Below are 18,519 nucleotides of genomic sequence, written 5' to 3' on the forward strand. Positions count from 1 at the left end.
TACCAAATCAGTCTCTAGGCTATGTTTTAAAATACCTTTCAGTGCACCTGAATGTCACCGAAGCTGGAAAAAATAATAAATCAACCACTACAACCTCTCTTGAACAGTAAAGGACTGGCAGATGTGGAATCTAAATATTCAATAACTACTAAGCAGAAACAGTAAGTGTCTCAGTGTGGGTCGGTTTTTTTGTTTGTGTTAATTATACTAATTAGAATTAGAACTTCCACCACTCCAATTTCCTGCAGCTGCGTGGTGCTAGCTGCTATTGTTAGCACTCACGGAAAATACTCCAACAGAGGGCACCAAGAAAATTACTTACAATCTGAACACCCACACGATCCTGTCACATTGGAAAGACTGCAGACAGCATAACTAATAAAGTTATTGTGCTATTTTGAAAGAATAATAGCATGTTTGAAGAGACCATATTAACCCTGTTGTAAAGTATTGATTGCACTCTGTAGTAAAGGAAATGAAACAACAAAGACATAGTGTTTTAATTCTTTTCCTGTTTGCTCTTGCTAGTTTTACTCTGTTTCAATTTACACCTATATTTGAGAACACAGAAAATGTATCACCTATGGTTCGCAAAGACAGTTTTATTTTCATAGACACTCTTTCAGCAACTTGATGCTTTTAAGATTGCCCTTTAATTCAAGCAAACGGTTGTGAATATGAAAGAAAACCCTGTCTAAAACTGCTTGAATCTTGTTTGTCACGTTTACTTCTGTTAAAGAAAATAAAAGTCAACAAAAATGTCAAAAAATGCCAGTGGATTGGTTCCGGACATCTCGGTTTAGATGTTACCAAAAAAAAAAAAGGTATAATTATCTTTTCAGTCTCTAAGGGAATGCTTTAATTCCGTACCAGTGCATTACAAACAAGCAAAACAAGTAGTGTGTCTTTTGTAACAATTCGCTGTTGTTTTGAAAGCACATCTGCATGCATACATCTAACAATACAACGCCCCTGTCTAAAGCTGCTCTAGATGTTGTTGAGGGAAATATTTGATTATAAGATTTAATATTTTCACAGTATTTAAAGCACTGTTCCTCTCATTAAAATAATCAGCTTCAGTTAATTCTACCACATTTGTATAAACTTGCTAAAAGCTATTTTCTTATTCTGTGCTAAACCATAAGTTTAAAGGCAAGAGAACAGCTGAATTAGCACTGAAAGATGGACATTTCAAACATCATCTTTTATACACACCAATATATAAAAATCAGTTATCGCTCTTTTCTATAGTAAATGAACATCATTTGTAATCATTCTCTGAGGTGATCTAGTATATATAAAATCACTTCACCTTTTTTTTTTTCCCCTCAAATGGTGCTTTTAAGAGCATGATTCCTGTAATTGCATTTCCTTCCTTTTCTATGAGAGTATCTGTAAAGACATTTGGCATCTCATCAGCAAAAACAGCAGATGGAGAAAGGCCTTCCTACGTGCTCTGTCAAGGGAATTGCAAGTTTAGGTGGGGTTTTAATAGACATCAAGGATTTAGTGACATGCCAAAGATTGCATGCCTTCACTGTACCTATTATTTGTGCCTTTCTCTTTTAATAGAAATGAAAACAATTACTGTGCAGAAAAGATTTAGCTTCTCTCTGAGAGTATCGTACCATATGGTATGGGGGATGTATAGCTGACAAAATGAATGTAAAAATGAAGTATATACACTTCAGATCATGCTAGTTGAACTAAATTTATGTTTCATATTTTAACTGAACTGATAGAAAAGTTTACAAATAGCAAAAAACTTCATATGCTAATAGCAATTCAAATAAGACATAAAAATACTGGTTACTGAGTTTGGCTTTATATAAAAATGGCCTTGGGGACTGAAGAACATTTCCACAGACAACTAAATAAGCACTGTAATTATAAGAATGAAAATCAACAGGGTTTTTCCAAATAACAGTCTTGTTATCACATGATGGCACATGAAATTGCAAAACAGAGCAAATATTTTTCTTGCTTACTGAGAGAAGAGATTTTCCTGATAGGACAGGATGTTCATAGATGAGGCATGAAGATATTTGCACTGGCCATTCAAGGAGGATAAAACACCCATTTTGGTAGGAGGGCAAACTCACAGCCTGTATCTTGAATATTTCTCAGGGAGCCATTAAACAAAGCTGTATCCAATGACTTAAACCTCAGCAAACTTAGCAAAACAATCCCCCAGCTATCCTGAATTTGCACTTTTTGTGAGTAACTAAATGTGCTCCCAGAAAGCTCCTTAACGTTCTCAAAATCCTACAGTACATGAAAGCAGCGTCAAAATTCTCCATCAGGCATATACGGGAAATGTTTGGGCTTGGGCAGATTCTAGAGCTGGATGGAAAGATTTCGTAAAGGACCTTTGGCAGCCCAAACTCTTTCAATCTCTTGTGGTCCGAGTTTCCTCCTTGTCTCGGAGGACAGAGGGAATTGCTGTCATGCTCTAGAATTCAGCGTGGAGATACAGAAATAACAGACCTCAGCGTTAGGTACACCTTCATCGACATGGAGAGAATATTCACATCCTTTCAGCAAACGTTATTTGTAGAAAATGGGAATAAAAGAAAAAAAAAAAAAGACAAAATAAGATTTAGGAACTTTGGGACTAGAATAGCATTGAAATATTAGTTACGGTGTTCTATAAGCACAGGGGAGTTGTACCAAGAACACTGCAGCTGCAGCAAGATCTCTCGAATCAGGTTTCAGACAGCTCGGTATCTGGGTGTACAGGGAAGAAACATGAGCTATTAATTGCAATATTAATCATATACTGCCACCGTAGTAGTGCAAGGTAGCACTTCACCGCATGTTCACAAAGACCAAATGTCCCTTCAGTAATTTCTGCAACTGCTGAATTCCTTGCACCAGGATTCAAGAGAGCCTTATTTTCAGGAAAAAAAAAAAGGCGGGGGGGGGGAGGCGGGGAGGGAGGGAAGTGTGTTTCACTTGGGCTGCCTGAGCAGATCTCTGAGCAAAATTCACCACAGCCACGCAATCTTAAACTTACTTTCAGTATGGCTGAACGCCAGGCATAGGACATGAGGAAAGATCCTGAGGAGTTTCTCTGGTCACCTTTCCTCTGTATGTTCTTTCCTGCCTTCTGTTTCTCTCTGATCACCAGAGTATTCCTGCCTCCATCTCATCTTCTCCCTCACCAACGCCTCCTGGTTGCTGTCCCGAGACAGCCGTATGCCCAGCCAACATGTTCCTTTTCCTATCCCCACCGCAGAACAAGAGTTTAATTTTGGCTTCCTGGAAACAGGAATGTACTAAAAAAATGATCATTAACAATATCTCCTCATTTACATCTCCAGTGTACCACTTCCCAAAATGGTACTAAAGCATTTTATGATGTGTAATCCTCCTAATCTGCATCTGTGAAAATCTCTTGCAATAATCAGTGTGCAAATCACCACTCAGGCACTATTATTCACGGGCACATGCTCAGGCCGCTCCCTCAGCTATGCCCTCTGAACTCGCTGACATTCATAGCCATGCAAAAAGAGTCACAGAAAGCTCAAGGCATATCCCCATCAGTTTCAGAGAGGCACCAAAGCACTGAAAGGAATGCAGTCAGCCCCATGTATCATCAGCTAAGATCCCTTTCCTCAGACCAACAAATGCAAAATACAACCTCTCTTTATTTTCCTTTCAAACAAGGGACACTCAGAGTATCTGGAGGACTCAGGTGACTGGAAACAAGAAATTAAAGCATTTATCTATGAAACAGAGTTCAAATTCAGACCGGAGCAGTCTCAAATGAAAGTCACTACCATGTGATGACCGCTCGATGAAAGCTGATGTTCTCAGACAGCCAGATCACAGAAAGAGCCATCACAGTGGTGGGTAGCTTTGGCAAAGACAAAGGACCGCATAGCCTGGATAACTAAAATAACCTCTGAATGTTTCCCTGGCCACGTAGATGGGGGCTGAAACACATTGGCAGGGTAGCTCACGGAGAGTTGCATTTTCAGGAGTTGTGTTGTATCTGTACTGGGGATAAACAGAGGGCTTTCAGTCTCCCAGGGCTGTCAATCTGTCATCTTCCACACACATAGAGAACAGGTTTTGCCTTTTAAAAGAAAGAACACTGTGAACAGAAACTCATCATTAATCAAGGCTTATTTCTCCATGCAAAAAAAAAAAAAAAAAAAAAAAAAGGCAAAGTCAAGTCACCATCTCCACATTTGGAACTCTATTCCACTTCACAAGCTGTGGATAAAGAATATAAAGCAGAATCAGAAAGTTTGTCCTTAGAGAAAGGAAAAAGGAACACTTAGGTCTCTGTGTGGGATATGCTGGTCTGTGGAAGTTGAATAAACTGGTACAATACGCAATGCTATGACTCACAGTGCCGGATGGAAGAGCACGGTATGCTATCCATCAAACATTCGCTTCAAGACAATCCTTAAAACTTTGAACACAGCAGGATGAGAAGATCACAAACCTCTCTGGAATCCATGCGTGCTGCTAGGCACTCTACCTGCCTTATAGCAACCATGGTTATAAAAAAACCTTCATGTGCTAACCTGAAATAAATTAATGAGACTGCTTATAATTTATGACTGGATACGTAGGCTTCCGCTTTGTGAACCCAAAGACTTGTTGGAGTACCCTTTGTTAGCATAAGCCAATAGAATAACCTATCTTCTCCAGGTGTTAGAAATGCAGATTTCATTGTAAATCAGGCATGACTCAAATCCCTGACAGTTGATGATTAACAAATTACAGTAAAAATAATTTTAACTTAAGTGCTTGCTAACAACATATTTTTAATCATTTTATTACTGACAACCCCCTCTGAGATCTATAGTATATAGATAAAACAATAATTAGTGTAGGCAAAAGCAAAGACTAATTTAGAGAGATATTGTCAAGAACAATTTTTGGAAGTTAAAGCTTGACACATTTTCAAAATTAAGTTGATTAGTCATTGAAATCCATTATGAGGCAAAGACTTAGACTGTTCAAAAGTAAGGGCTGAATGCCTTTTCAGACCTTTGATTTAATTAAGCATAAGTGTGGTCACTTAACAGAGGGTATTGTTGGATGACACAGTTACTGACCATGTTAAGCAGTAAGCCAACAAACGAACCCTTCTAGTGGCCTTAAAAGTTAAATCTTGAAATCTTGTCAATTTTTATGGGCACTTTGTATTTTTACCAGTTTGGGTGTTTTAATATACATTTTTCTCTTCCAAATTATTTGAAAACACCCCCAGAAAGGTGGTGGTGGTGGAAGTTACGAGATTTGGCCCAATCTAGCAAGCCATTATCATCAGGCATGATGAATGAGGCCCTGATTTCAGTGGGACTATTTGCAGTACCACGTGGAGAGCCAGTGTTGCTGGACAGGGCTATCATTGATTCTATAAAGAAAACAACCAAATAACTTGACCTGAAGTACTATAAAATGCATCGCGTGAGCACGGTGAAAAACAGGGAGAACGTATACTCTCTAATCTCCCAGGTATAATAATTTGTAGAGGTTACTTGTAACCTCAAATGTAAAAACATAGGCAAAAGTGAGATTTTAAGCAGACTATACTCCTTATGAAATGAAATATTTAGCAATTTGGAATTAACAATTCTAATCATAAATGCCAGGCAACCACTTTTGAACTGCTACCATAGCTAATTACTCCAGTGGGAAAGGAAACAGGAGAAAGGGCACTTCAGCTGTGCAAGGACAGGTTCTCGCTGAATCTATATTTTGTCCAAATAAAACCTGTAGTTAGACGGAGTTCATGGAAATCTTAACCCTTCATCTATAGGAACTGCAGGGTTTCTGATAATTGTTGTCTTTTTTCTTCCTGCTGAATAAACCAGTGATTTTCTCCAAGACTAACGTCATTTATATTTATAGTTTTCTTCTTTCACTTCATTGTTGTCTATAATCTCCTCTGGGAAAATGATTTAATGATATTGTTTCAGTCGTGCTATCGCTAGTGCTGTCATTATAGTGGTGCCACGTACTGAGCAGTCATTAAGTGCCGGCACTCAGGTGGGCGCTGTAAGAGGAGTAAACAACTAGCCACTGCCTCTCATTGGGACACCAAAAATTAGACAAATGTGCCAAATTATTGTGAATAGAACCTAAAAAGTATTTCGGAATTTCCTGGAGACCAAAATCTTTCTGATTTACGAAGCCTCAAGATTAGATCCACTAGATGTTACTGTGATGCACTTTTTTCGGTCAGATTCATTCTTAAACACCTCCTTGAGGTGCCTGAGAAGCCTGCTCTTCTTCTCTGGAGGATAAGCAGCCAAGAGGGGAATGAAATGAACTGGAATGTGGAGAAAAACAGGCTGAGATCCTACAGATTTCCTCAGGTCTCCTGGGGCAGTTTTGACTTGGAAAGGTAAGAAGCTACCCAAACCCAAGCTTGAGGTGAAAAATGTCCAATCCTTTAGAGAGGAACACCACTTTGCAGACTGTATCGATGCTACTACTGCTATCAGTACTGTAAGGATGTAGGGTTTCTGTTTGTGTCCGAAATGTCCTTACTCAGAAGAGATGGCAGTTCAAGAACAGGATGGGATAATGCGGAGTGCAACAACAAGATGTATTGATCCAGTCACTGAACCTGGAGAAACTACCTTCTCGTAGGTTAAAGGAAGATCCATAAACACATTTCAATCTGCAAGCAAATATTGCTGAGAACCTGAGGACTGTGATTTGTTTGAGGGAAGTGGCATCTAGACCGAGTTAGGCAAAACAAAGGATGTATGAAGGGCTTATTTACAGCACATAAAAGGATGGTAATGTAGTACAATATATTTTTCACAGCTGATGAAGGCTGGCATTGCATTTGCCATAAGTATTCTTGAACTGTTATTCTGTCCCCTAGTCTGTCATCGTTGAGATAAAACGGACAGTAATATGGCTCAGCTGAGTAAGCGATAACCATGATAATAAAGAATCACCCCAGTACAGACAGAAAAAGAAGCAGCCACGTTCATTATAAAAGCTGCCAGATTATTCCACATAAAATGTAAAGACGTTTTCCTTGGACCTGCATTACAATGAAAATAATTTCAGAATCCAGTGGAGATACATTTACAATTGGGACAGGTAAAATATTTTTCTCACATAAATGGCTGTGTGAACCTTCTTTTCAGGAAACCACAAATTCTACAACAAGTTTCCAGGTAAACCCCGCTACTTCTGCTCTACAAAGTTTATACTTTTCAACACTTTGCAGAATAAAATAAAATTATTAGTAAATGTATTACAGTATCCTGTCTCAGATAGCATTATCTTTCACAGTGCTGTTTTCTCCAACTTTTCTGACTTGTTGCTATAAACTTACTCTAGAGAAAAAAGAAATATTCCAGGCATTACACAACTTAAACTGGAAATAAGAAGCACAAGTTTTAAATCCGGAACTAAAAAAAGGAAAAAAAAGAAGAATAGAATAACTTTACACATGGGTCCAACATCCTGACATACAGTAATTCAGAGTGAGTCACTTGCCATCCAGCAAAGACAAAGTATGGTAATTCAACTGCCAATAAACTCTCTGGGCAGAAGTTAACCTACTTTGGATAAGATATATACACATCTATTCTTGGAGTAGGTAGCCTTTTCCATTTTAGTAGCTTATTTTAAAAACTGGGAATTGAAGAGAATACTTCAGCTCTGAAATGAAGGAACATAAAAGTGGAAACTTAGCGTTTTATGGTAGGTATCTGAAAGTCACACTGAGATCTTGGAGTTAAAGTGCACAGAACTGAGGCTGTAATATTCTAAGAGCAACCAGAAAACAGCTGTCGGACCCCAGAGACAAAGGCTTTATGAGTTTGTAAGATTTATCTGATGAGACTTTCCACTTTGGAAGAGAAGTTCAGTAGCGGCTTATGAAAGACTGTTCTAATAGAGAAAGCTTTTGTGGAATGACATGAGCAATCACTATACCAGACGTCAGTTATGACTTGTGAGTCTGCTGAGTATGTATTAATGTGGCTTGATTAATTTCCCTCGGGGATGAAATCTGCCTAAAACTGTAGACAAGATGGCACCCATGAATTTTTAGCAATTGTTTCTGCAAAGGTGTCTTCAGAGCATTAACAGTTCCTTGGTTTTATATGGGATTAAGAAATAATTCAATATCTATTCCTCCGTTCTTTGAGAGGCCATATATCCCTACCCCAGCTGACAAATTTACATGGTAGGCTGAAGAAGGGAGGGCTATATTTTTCGCAGCGTTTTTCCCTGCCCTGTTGCAGGTAATGCCGGAAAACCTCTGGAGATGTGACCTTTCCTTTTCAGGTGGTCTGTGACTGATCGGCAGCGTAGCCACGGGTATGATGTGCGCAGGCCTGGGCCCCAGTTTTGCCATCAGCTGGAAGTTAGTGAGAATGCAAAAATAAATGTGAGTATAGTGCTGGACTTGAAATGTCTTTAATCATATTCTTGTTCCCTTGAGTACAGACTGATTGATTGCAGATTCCAATTTTCATTCCTGGCTATCATTAAAATTTGTGAAGGTAAGGTTGAATAATACACTGGGCTTCTTGAGCCTCTTTCTTATTCAAATCATAGCCATCTCTTGGTTAGCAGCAAGAACCTGAATATATTCCTTTTTAATGGATAAATGTGCCGGAGGAATGGGTAATGTTTTTTATATTGTCACTTACGCGTGCTTGTTTATGCTCAGGGTTGTTTTCTTTAGATCATTTTATATTCAGGCAGACTCCTCAGCTACCCTCATATGTATCAATTTCCAATTAACAAGAAGAGGTGGAAACATGTAAGAATTTGGATCTCATAAAAGTTTTGAATACACGACTGCAACACCAACAATTATTACAGGGAGAGTTAATTGCTCTCCTCCAAGCCAAGCCTAGCTTTCTTTAATTTCAGTAACAGGTTTTGCAGTAGTCTGTATTGGACATCCATGCCTGGATAAGCCAAACAAAGTCACTACCAATCCCAGCAGATCTGTGGAACGCTACAGAGATCTGTGTTACTTAAAAATAATTTTTGATTTATAAGCTTCATTTATTGCACTCCAAGGTTTTCTCAAATGGGTCTTCTTTCAGGTATGAGTTCAGCAATGTCTGGTATTGAGGATCTAATGGTAATCTCAAGAAAGCTACTTCAGTTAAGGGAGGGAAGACTCAATTCTCAATTTATTGTACATCTAAATAATTAATTTGCCTCCAAGGCTCCTTAATAAACTGATCACTGGATGTAGCACAACTGGACGTAACAGCACTGTGAAAGGTCTTGAGGCTATGGACAACTTGCGTGTCATTAGTCTCCCTAGATGAATCACACCATTCAGATGAAGCTGTCGAATTTTTTGTCAGTAATGGGGCCAGGGTTTGACATTTACAAATGCATTTCTGATGTCTGTTTTGTATGAGATGTCTCCTCTGCGACCTCCAAATCACTTAAACCTTGTAAAAAAGAGCCTAGGAAAGAGATACTTAAGTGTTTCCAGGCCTATCACTTGACAATGTTCACAAACTGCATGCTCTTTAAAGGTTCTCAAGGAGGAAATTACCCAGCTCTGCATTTCTTTTTACATACAAAATATCACCATGTTGCTTATGCCAATCACAACATGCCAAGACTGGGTAAAAGCTGGATGAAAAGCGCAACGTGATTTTGGATCACGTTGATTTTACTTTCGGTTTGTTTCTTTCATCCATTAACTCCTTACAAACGTTCCACTCACTGAATTTTAAAAGTGCATGTTTACCCAATTAACCCACAAATACATGCAGGTTTACCTAATAAGGGGACAGAAGCAATACTATGTGATTTATCCTGCCGATCACAGCCAGTTATTTAGCCCCAAAAGCTGCTGCTAAAATGATGCCTCTATGTGGCCCATCTATATATTATCCTTTTACATTCATTTTTCTATCAGCTTCGAGTTTTCACTGCATCAGATTAACACCTGCAAGACCTCATCGAACTCGACCGTTCTCTACAGTTGGATCTCTTTGTCTGCTGTACTTCAGTGGCAACACATGCCCTAAGGCCATCTCTCCATTTTTCTCCCAATTTCTTATGAATCTTTAAAAGGCACATTGAGTGCCCTTTCGGAGCTATTCCAAAACTCGAATGAACACCTTCAACTGAATTCAAGCTCAGCTTTAGTCTTGTGGACTTTAAAGCTGAACATACTTTCAAACCATTGCAAGCAGCAGGTACAGGTACAATAATCTAAAAAGAATTGTCTAATCAGTACAGAAATGCAATGTACAAACTTCTGATGCCTTGTTGGTATCTTCCCCAATGGCACAAAATGATGTTTCCTCCTATGTTTCTAATGAGGAATATGAACATGAAGCTCTGACGAATGGCATGGGGGTAGAAGACGACTAGTAAGAGGCTTCTAGGTAATGCAAAAAGATGTATTTGCTTAAATCCATACGTATGGAAGATGTGTTGCAAGAACTTGTTTAAAACTAAGCAGTTCTGAGGAGTTTAATGCATTCGTAATCACCAATAGATATACTGTGCTTCACCTACTAGCTGCCTCCCAACGACCAGCTCTCAGTGTCCCTTGCTTTAGCCAAATAGCGTCTTATAGAACAAGACACTTAAAATAGATATTTTTACGGAATGGTTTCTTTGATGTTGAGACAAACTCAGAGACCAGTTTCTTTCTGGGCTGGAGCCTGACATAAGCAGCGTGCGGTACAATGTAATTTTGAAGGGATGGAATTCAGTAAAACAATTTATTTCAGAACAAGGCCATGCCTTGCTCCTTCTTGAAGGCTATTCCCATGCTCTATTTCAGTTGTCAACTATTTTGCCTGCTCAAAGAAAAAATAAGACAGGATTTGGTCAATAACAGGGAATGTGCTTTTTCAAAAAATCACAGGCTATTTTATCAAAACTGCAGAAATGACAAGCAGACCATGGTGATGTCCCGTCTCTGGGTAAAGAATGGGAAGTTCTAGCCTGAATGGTTGATATTGCTGAGAATGGTGGTCAAGCGAGAACAGGAGGCTCAGGATGGGAAATGCCACACAGCTCTCTCTAAGCCTAAGAGCCTGTCACTAGCTCTGATGACAAAGGGGCTGGAGAACATAAGCAAGAGCTGCAGAGGTGCCCCTGAGGACCGAGGGTCGCAGAGCAGTGCCCCTGTTGCATGCCCTGTTCCCACGATGTACAACAAGTAGCTGGGTGAACGTGGTGTGCTCCTATTTGGAAACTATTATCCCAGTCCACCTGTGCACACGCGATATGCAGCAGTGAATCCCCATCCTTTTTAGACTCTCTACCTGCCCCACATCTGCATCCAAAAAGCATCTGCACGAGGGGAGACTGTCCAAAAGCATCAGTAAGACTCAACATCGTCTCCTTCTCTCCAGTCCAGGTGTCCGTTGTTTGTTACAAGAGCACTGGACGCTGGTTCTCTGTGGAATTAGTATTCTCTAAAAAAGCTCTGTGAGCACTAGGCAGTAAAATAATACATTTAATTGAAATTTGCAGCACGTTTTAATGAGGTTTTTTTGTTGTTGTTTTGTTTTTTGTTTTTTTTTTTCCAGAAGTCAAAATACAATGAAGACCCTGCTGTGGGCATTAGTGGATAACAGCAAGAAAACTCGAATCAGTACAATTTTCAATTTTCTCTAGGATGTCCAACCTTGACAAGCCAGATCTTCAAGGCCTTGGATCTTGCTAAGGTTCATAAAATAAGCGAGCAGATTTTCACAAAGAAAGCACCAGTGCAGAGGGGTGGAAAGTTGGGTGGGAGCAGCAGGATAATGAGAATCCTTGACTATCTGATCTTTTGACTAGAAAAATTTCATTTCAGTCTCTTGAAATCCCCCTGCGCTCTAGGAGAATGGTTAAAAGTTTCTGGGGAAAAAAAAAAAAAAGAAGGAAGAGGGAAATATTTTTGCTGGGTAGGAATACATATCTATCGTATAGCATCGGAATATTGCTAATTTAAGATATTTTACTATGAGATGACATATTATGCTAGACATCTGTCAGTCATTATGAACAAAATTAAATTATAACCTGTGTTAAAAGAAATGTTATGATGGGTTTAGCAACACCCAAAAGTATACTGGGAAAGTTTTAACAGGGAATGAAAAGCATGTAGAGGCATCTAGTAGAATTTCAGAACCAAACTTTCTTGAATTTGACAGAGATTTATTTGACACTTTATTTAGAGGTTGTAATTATCAGGATAAAGACTGAACCTTCCTTAAGTTCTAAATGCCCCTCGGGCTTGAGGGAAAGATGTTGCTGTGGGGTCTCTCCATCCTTCTGCTGTTATATTTGGCTTACATTTAGCATACAAGTTGTTAGCTCAGACAGATTTTAAAAGATGTGCAAGAGGTAATATAAATATGCTTTGCTCTTAATTGAAAATGCAAAAGATGTAAAACATTTAGAGCTCTGAAAATGTAAAAGCTGGAACAAAAATAAATCCATTCGTGTCATACAACATAAAAATGATCTCAAACCTGATGTGTAAGTTTAAGAATTTGTCAGGATGCCAAGTACCATAGAAGGACACATAGAGTGAATTACACATAATAGTTTGACAGATGCATACCTAAAGGAAAAGGAGGGTCACGTGCACATTTCGCCCATTCCTCTCAAGCTCGAACCCTCCAGTCAAGGAAAGAATAGCAATCAAAATCCTCTGTGTTGCTTTTTAATAGGAATGTGAGTAATGAGAAAGGATGAGATCCCAGGAGACTCTCACTGGAAGATACGGAAACTAAAGCACAGGTGACCCTATGTCAGTGGGACCCACGACCTCACAGCAGTGAAATGGAGCAGCGACTGGCGCTACACGTCCACCATCATCACCTAACAACCTCTCTCACAGTCCAGACGTGTCAATCTGCAGTCCTGCTCTCCAGAGATACCTGCGAGACTGCCACAGTGGTTAATTAGAAGCAGGCATTAGCCCTGCCCTCTCCTGCCCTTCCAAACCAGTCACAAGTTATCTGACTTGAAGTCATTTTCGCAACATTGCCTCCCAGCGTAAAGGATGGCATCAGATACCCGTGTACTGTCGCGCCTCCCCCTCCCCCATACCAAAGTGAATTGGTATGTCTTTTTCATTAAAAATTTCCACATAACAACAGACATACATGTGACATAGCCTAACGCATCAGAAGCTGGGCTGGCACACTACTTGCCTTCACCTTACTCAGAAGAATTTCTCGTGTTTACTTGGACCCAGTACGTGGCCCATCCTTCCCGAAACACCAGGTGTCGTGAGATCTGCCTCGCCCAGCTCCCATCTTTCTCAAAGTTCAAACAAAGAGCCAGTGTTCACCGAAGCACATCATTTTATAGTTCACAGTAAAGCAAGTTGGTTTTCAGCCACTCCACCCAAATGACGTACAGGGGTTTCCAGGTGTACAGCTTTTACAGCTTTTTTTTAGCATTGGGTTGTTTTTTGTTTTGGTTTTTTTTTTTTTTTTTTTTTGGTGTGAAGTACATGTTAGTTTGTATAACAAAGCAAACTGTTATGTTTTTGTTTTGGTCGTTTTTTTTTTTTTCTGTGAAAACACGAGGATTTGGAGGGTTTAGAGGCAAACCTATCAATTGCCACACACTGGCTGGAAAGGATTTTGAATCACAGCAAACCTTTGATGAACCTGGATTGAATTTCGAGTTTGCAATAAAACCTGTGAGTTTCCAGTGGTTTCAGGTTCTGTTGTAACCATTATACAACATCTCTAATTACAGGTTGCCATGCAAAAAAAGACAAAGTAATAATAATAAAAAAAAGGTTAAAAATCTTGGAGGAAATTATGCTTATTTAAACAGAAATTCCAGCACCAATGCCTTTATCTGTTATTCCAAATGCTTTTTAGGGTTTTAAACTGTGGAGGCATACAAACCTCCTGTGCCTCTAGAGACAGAGAAGGAGGCCTTTATTCTATGGCATACCTGGAGTCTGGATCTGGCGAGAAGATCCTGCTCCACGACCCGCGGGCGTCGGAGCCGTACAGCTGCGAACAGACCTGTTTGAAAGGTCGGTTATTTATTACAGGTGGAAACGATAGCATTTATGGCAACCCCGTTTATTACAATTGCAGTTCCGATCAACGAGACTTCACTGGCGTTAGGAGCCAGGCAAGTGCTGCTAAAGGGAGGGGAGCAAAGGAAAAAAAAAAAACCAAAACCGCAAACCCTGGCTCGAAGATACAGCCAGGCTGGTTGATGAACGACGATAACGCCACCAGAGCTACAACGCGCTTCTAAAAGCGGGATCCGCCAGAAAAATCGCAGCCGGGGCGGCGGGACTTTTCCCCTCGCAAACAGGTCCCGGGACCCGCCGACCCCCCCGCCTTTCCCCCGGCCGCGCTTCCCTGCCCCGACCTCCCCACGCCGCCGGCTCCGCCGCCGCCGCCCGCTCCCTTTCGCCCCTCTTCGCCCCATCCTTCTCCTCCGGAGGCGGCAGGTTCCCCCCACGGGCGGGGGGTTGCGAGCCGGGGGCTTGTGCCAAGCCGAGCCGAGCCGAAAAGCCCGGCTGCGCCGTGCCGGAGGGAGCCGAGCCGTGCCGGGGAGAGCCGCGCCGAGCCGAGGCGGTGCTGGCCCCCTCGCCTGCAGCAGGAGGCGCTGCCGGGCGCCGCTCCGCCCGCGCCGGGCTGCGGGCCGGAGTCCCACGTTCCCCCCGCCGAGTGCCGGGGAGCGGGGGGTTGGACGTGAGCGCTCGGCTCCTCCCTCCCGCCCCGCTCGCCCAGCAGCAAAGTAACTCCGGAGTACGAGGGGAGCCGGTGCTGCCGCCGCGCCCGTCGCGCCGCAGACGGCTGCCCCAGCGGGCGGCCCCGGGGGCCAGCGGGCGCCCCTCGGCGCGAGGGGCGGCGGGGGGGGTGTCTCCTGGCGAGGCGCCGGGGCGGGCGAGGCGAGCTCCGCCCGCCGCCGCGGGCCGGGGCAGCCCCGGCCTCTTTGGGAAACTTCTCCGCAAGTCGGCATGGGCAGGGGGGCCGGCGCCGCCGCCTCGCTGCCGCTGCTGGCGGCGCTCGCCCTGCTGGCCGGCTGCTCGCCCGCCCTGCTCGGGGCGGCCCGGGCCCAGCTCTCCGCAGGTGAGTTGTCGCTCGCCGCCCAGGTGAGGGCGGGCGGCGCGGCCGGGTCGCGGCGCGGCCGGGATTGCCCGCCGGGGAAGGGAAGGGGAACGGGTCGCTGGTGGGGGGGAGGGCGCGGGTGGCACCGCGCCGGGACCCGGCTCTGGCCCCTGAGGAGCGGCAATGGGGCTGCCCCCCGCCTTACGCCCTCCTGTCGCCGCCGGTCTGTGGGGCGAGGTGCGGCGGGGAAGGGCGAGCCATGCGTGTCCGCAGGTTGCCGGCGCGGGGTTCGCAGGGGCGGGCAGGGCTCGGGCTTCGGGCCCTTCACAAACTCCCCTTCCTCCTCCTCCTCCTCCTCCTCCCCCCCGGCCAGCCTCCCAGGTGGCGTCGGTGCTGGCGGCGGGGCCGGAGCTGCTACTGCCGCCCCTTCCCCCGCTCAAACTTTTCCCGGCGTTTCCCTGCCTGGCGCGGTGGGCGCAGCCCTTGGGGCGCCCCGGACACTTCCCCGCACGCCCGAGCCGGCCCGGGCTGCTGCCGGCTACCGGAATGCCCCCGGAAAAAAACCAGAGTGGTGGGCGAGAAAGGGGAGGGAAGGCAGCATGTGGGGCCGGCGTCTGTTTTGTTTGAAAACCGCGAATTTCTCGCCCCTTCCTTTCCTTCCCTTCCCCCCCGCCTCCCCGTCCGCCAGGCCATGGGGTTTTGCAGAATAAAAGCCCGCGGGGCCGGGCGGTGGGAGCTGCGGCCGGTGCGGCGGTGAGTTGTTGGCCCCGGGGGAGCCTCCGGGCAGAGCCCGCCGCGGGGCCGGGGCGGTCCGTCGCCCCGGGAGGGGAGGGCAGGGACGGGCGGGGAGGGTGGGCAGCACCGTCCGCGCAGTGCCGGGGCCGTGCGGGCACTGGGGGTCCGTCTGCCGGAGTCTGAACCCCCCCCTCCGCTGGAGTTCCCGAAGCGTCCTTCGTTTGCTTAGGGTGAAGCTGTGGCGTGAACACGTTCTTATTGTTTGCCGTGTGAAGCATTAGGCGAAGGACTAGCTGAAGTAGACTTCAGGCTTTTTTTTTTTTTTTTTAAATAGTACTTGCAATTGCACGGGGTGCATCAGTTGGACAAGCGTTCGAAGCCTTTATCCTAGGATAGTGATGTGAAAACTGGCATTAACAAAAGTACCTACACTCATGGGACTTGGAAGCACAGTTTTTTGTAAGGACTGATACGTAGTTAGGAGACTTTTTTTTTTTCTTTTTTTCCCGGTCCTCCTATAAATTAATTTTTAATTGAGGCATTTGAGATGTGTCGTCAATTAAGAAATGTGCTGAAGCAGTAAGAGAAATTATGCTGGTCTGAACAGATTACATCCCTCCTATGTGGCTGCCTTTGGTGTGTATAATTTAATGTCTGCATATCACAATTGTAAGATTACGTAAGCACCTACAAGCCTTTTACCAGGGGAAGGGAAGTGCACCATATATGCAGCTGGTATGTTGTAGGAATAGCTAAAATAAAATATGCCCAAGTGTAACATCTCTTCATTCAAAACCACACTGAAATCAGACCACTGATTTTTGCCTTACTTTTACTCGTCAGGCTAACGTTAACGCCAAAAGTATTCTTACGTAAAGATCTTTTTGTGAGCTTGTTCACTAGCAGAAGAAGAGTAGGACGTTCTGATAACTTATGTGGTCTGTGGTATTTTATGCTGAAAATGTGGCATGCAGCCCTTTTTGGAATTGGAAGTACAGGAAGCCAGGTTGGTACTGTGGGGATATGTGTTAGGTAAGCAGAGAAGAATGTTCAGCATCCTTCTGACCAGAGTAGGTGAAGCTTGTCAAAGAGTTGAACAACTGTATCTAGGAAACATGAGATTTTTTTTTTTATTCTTTTTTTTTGTATAGCATGTCGGTAACTAGAGACTTTAATTGCTATTGCCAATTGCCAAGCATCAAAAATATTGATGTGTTGCACCGGTCAGAGGGTTATTAATGGCAGACTTGCTCAGTCTTTTCTTGAAGGTTTGGAGAAGTTGATTTGTTAGTAGCTAGTGCTTTCAGCGTACTCAGTTTAAGGTACGGTGCTCGTACTCTTATTAAATACATTTGATATCCACATGTAGAGCCATGCCCTGCTGAATACTTACGGTTAATCTTGGTTTGAAGGCTGTGAATTTAATAACTATCACAAACTTTGTTTGTGTTCCTTATTCGAAACCAGTCCCCGAAGTGTGTGTGTGTTGTTTTTGTGTGCCTGTTGATGAGATGTCTTCATCCTGGTGTTCATGGGTGTAGGACAACAAGGTTGGTGTTCATATGTGAGGGCCTCTCCGTAGACTACAATGAGATCTTCCTGTATTTGTGCACACAGGAGCATCTGCTTTCTGTTTTCCTCTGTTTAACCAGGGTACTGTTTTTCAAGCATCTTTCTTTGACTGCCATCCCCTTGCCTCCTCACCTTAATATAACGGCCTGTACTTTTTTTCCGTGTTAAACTAAATCCAACTCAATTTCAGCTTCCTCTTTATTAGTATTCTTATTGTCTGAATTGTAAGAATTTAAAACTGTTAATTTTTCTTTGCCATTAATGAAGCTATTAATTCAGTCTGGACCTTTCACAAATCTTTCTCTCATTGTAATTTAATTTTTATTTCCTTTTTATGATGCTTTATACTACTCCTGAATGTGAACGTTGGCCAGATACAGAATTCTTCATAAAATTTTTGATATGCTTATTAAAGGTCTAATCAAATTACAGAGTATGAATTTCTTGAAAGTTGGCCTTCTTCAGGAGCCTGTGTGTGACGGCTGTTACCTGTTATTCCTCATAACATATTCCATGAAAGCAAATGAGAAGGCAAGAGAAGGAGCAACAGCAGCAAGTTAGGAAAAGGAACGAGATGCATCTTGTAATTTGTTGCTGTCTTAAAAACTGTGCTGGTATATCGTCTTCACCCCCTCTGCATGTAGCTGAAACGCTGTATATTTTGTCTTTCCCCACAGATCTCAAAAGAAAAAAACCCGAGCAGCTTCTCTCTGTCCCCCCCAGCCCGGCCATAATCCACAGTGTAATGTTTTCTGGTCTTCGTAGATTGTTTCTTTACACCGCTGCTTTCCATGACCCTTCAACTTGGGTGCGTGCCTGTCAGAATCTAGGCCAAAATGTTTTGGCAGCGCGTTCACTGTTGAAGTCTAGCTATTCCTTATATAGCACCTCCTTTCATCTGCAACTCCTACAGTTTGATAAAGAACAAGTTCAGCTTGTTTTCACAACTTGATCGCTTGAAACTTATATTTTTTTTTTACTATTATTTTTAGCAATTTGCGTGTTTTCAGATTTTGAAAAAAAGAAATATTTAAATTTTTTTTTTTTAAAGAATGCTGCCAGCTTGTCAACTAGCTGATGGAAGTACGCATGGTGCTGCCTCTGATGGTGTCTGTGCGGGTTTTGTTTTTTGTTTTTTTAAATACCAAATGAAAGGTACAAGGATAAAAATTCTAGAAATGTATCAATTTACCTG

At 42.9% G+C, this 18,519-nt stretch overlaps 1 protein-coding gene across 4 annotated transcripts in view; it reads left to right on the forward strand.

The window, feature by feature from the left end:
- The first annotated feature begins 14,781 nt into the window (after positions 1–14,781).
- PTPRK (protein tyrosine phosphatase receptor type K) overlaps positions 14,782–18,519 on the forward strand; it is a 421,519-nt gene continuing 417,781 nt past the window's right edge. The window contains exon 1 of one of the 4 annotated variants that reach the window (XM_054196429.1): positions 14,782–15,038. In XM_054196429.1, the coding sequence (XP_054052404.1) occupies positions 14,927–15,038 (112 nt within the window). In that variant the 5' untranslated portion in view covers positions 14,782–14,926. The remainder of the gene's footprint in view (positions 15,039–18,519) is intronic. The other 3 variants (XM_054196428.1, XM_054196431.1, XM_054196430.1) reach the window with 3 other exon arrangements.

Source organism: Rissa tridactyla, chromosome 3 (genome assembly GCF_028500815.1).
Source record: "Rissa tridactyla isolate bRisTri1 chromosome 3, bRisTri1.patW.cur.20221130, whole genome shotgun sequence".
Lineage (NCBI taxonomy): Eukaryota > Metazoa > Chordata > Aves > Charadriiformes > Laridae > Rissa > Rissa tridactyla.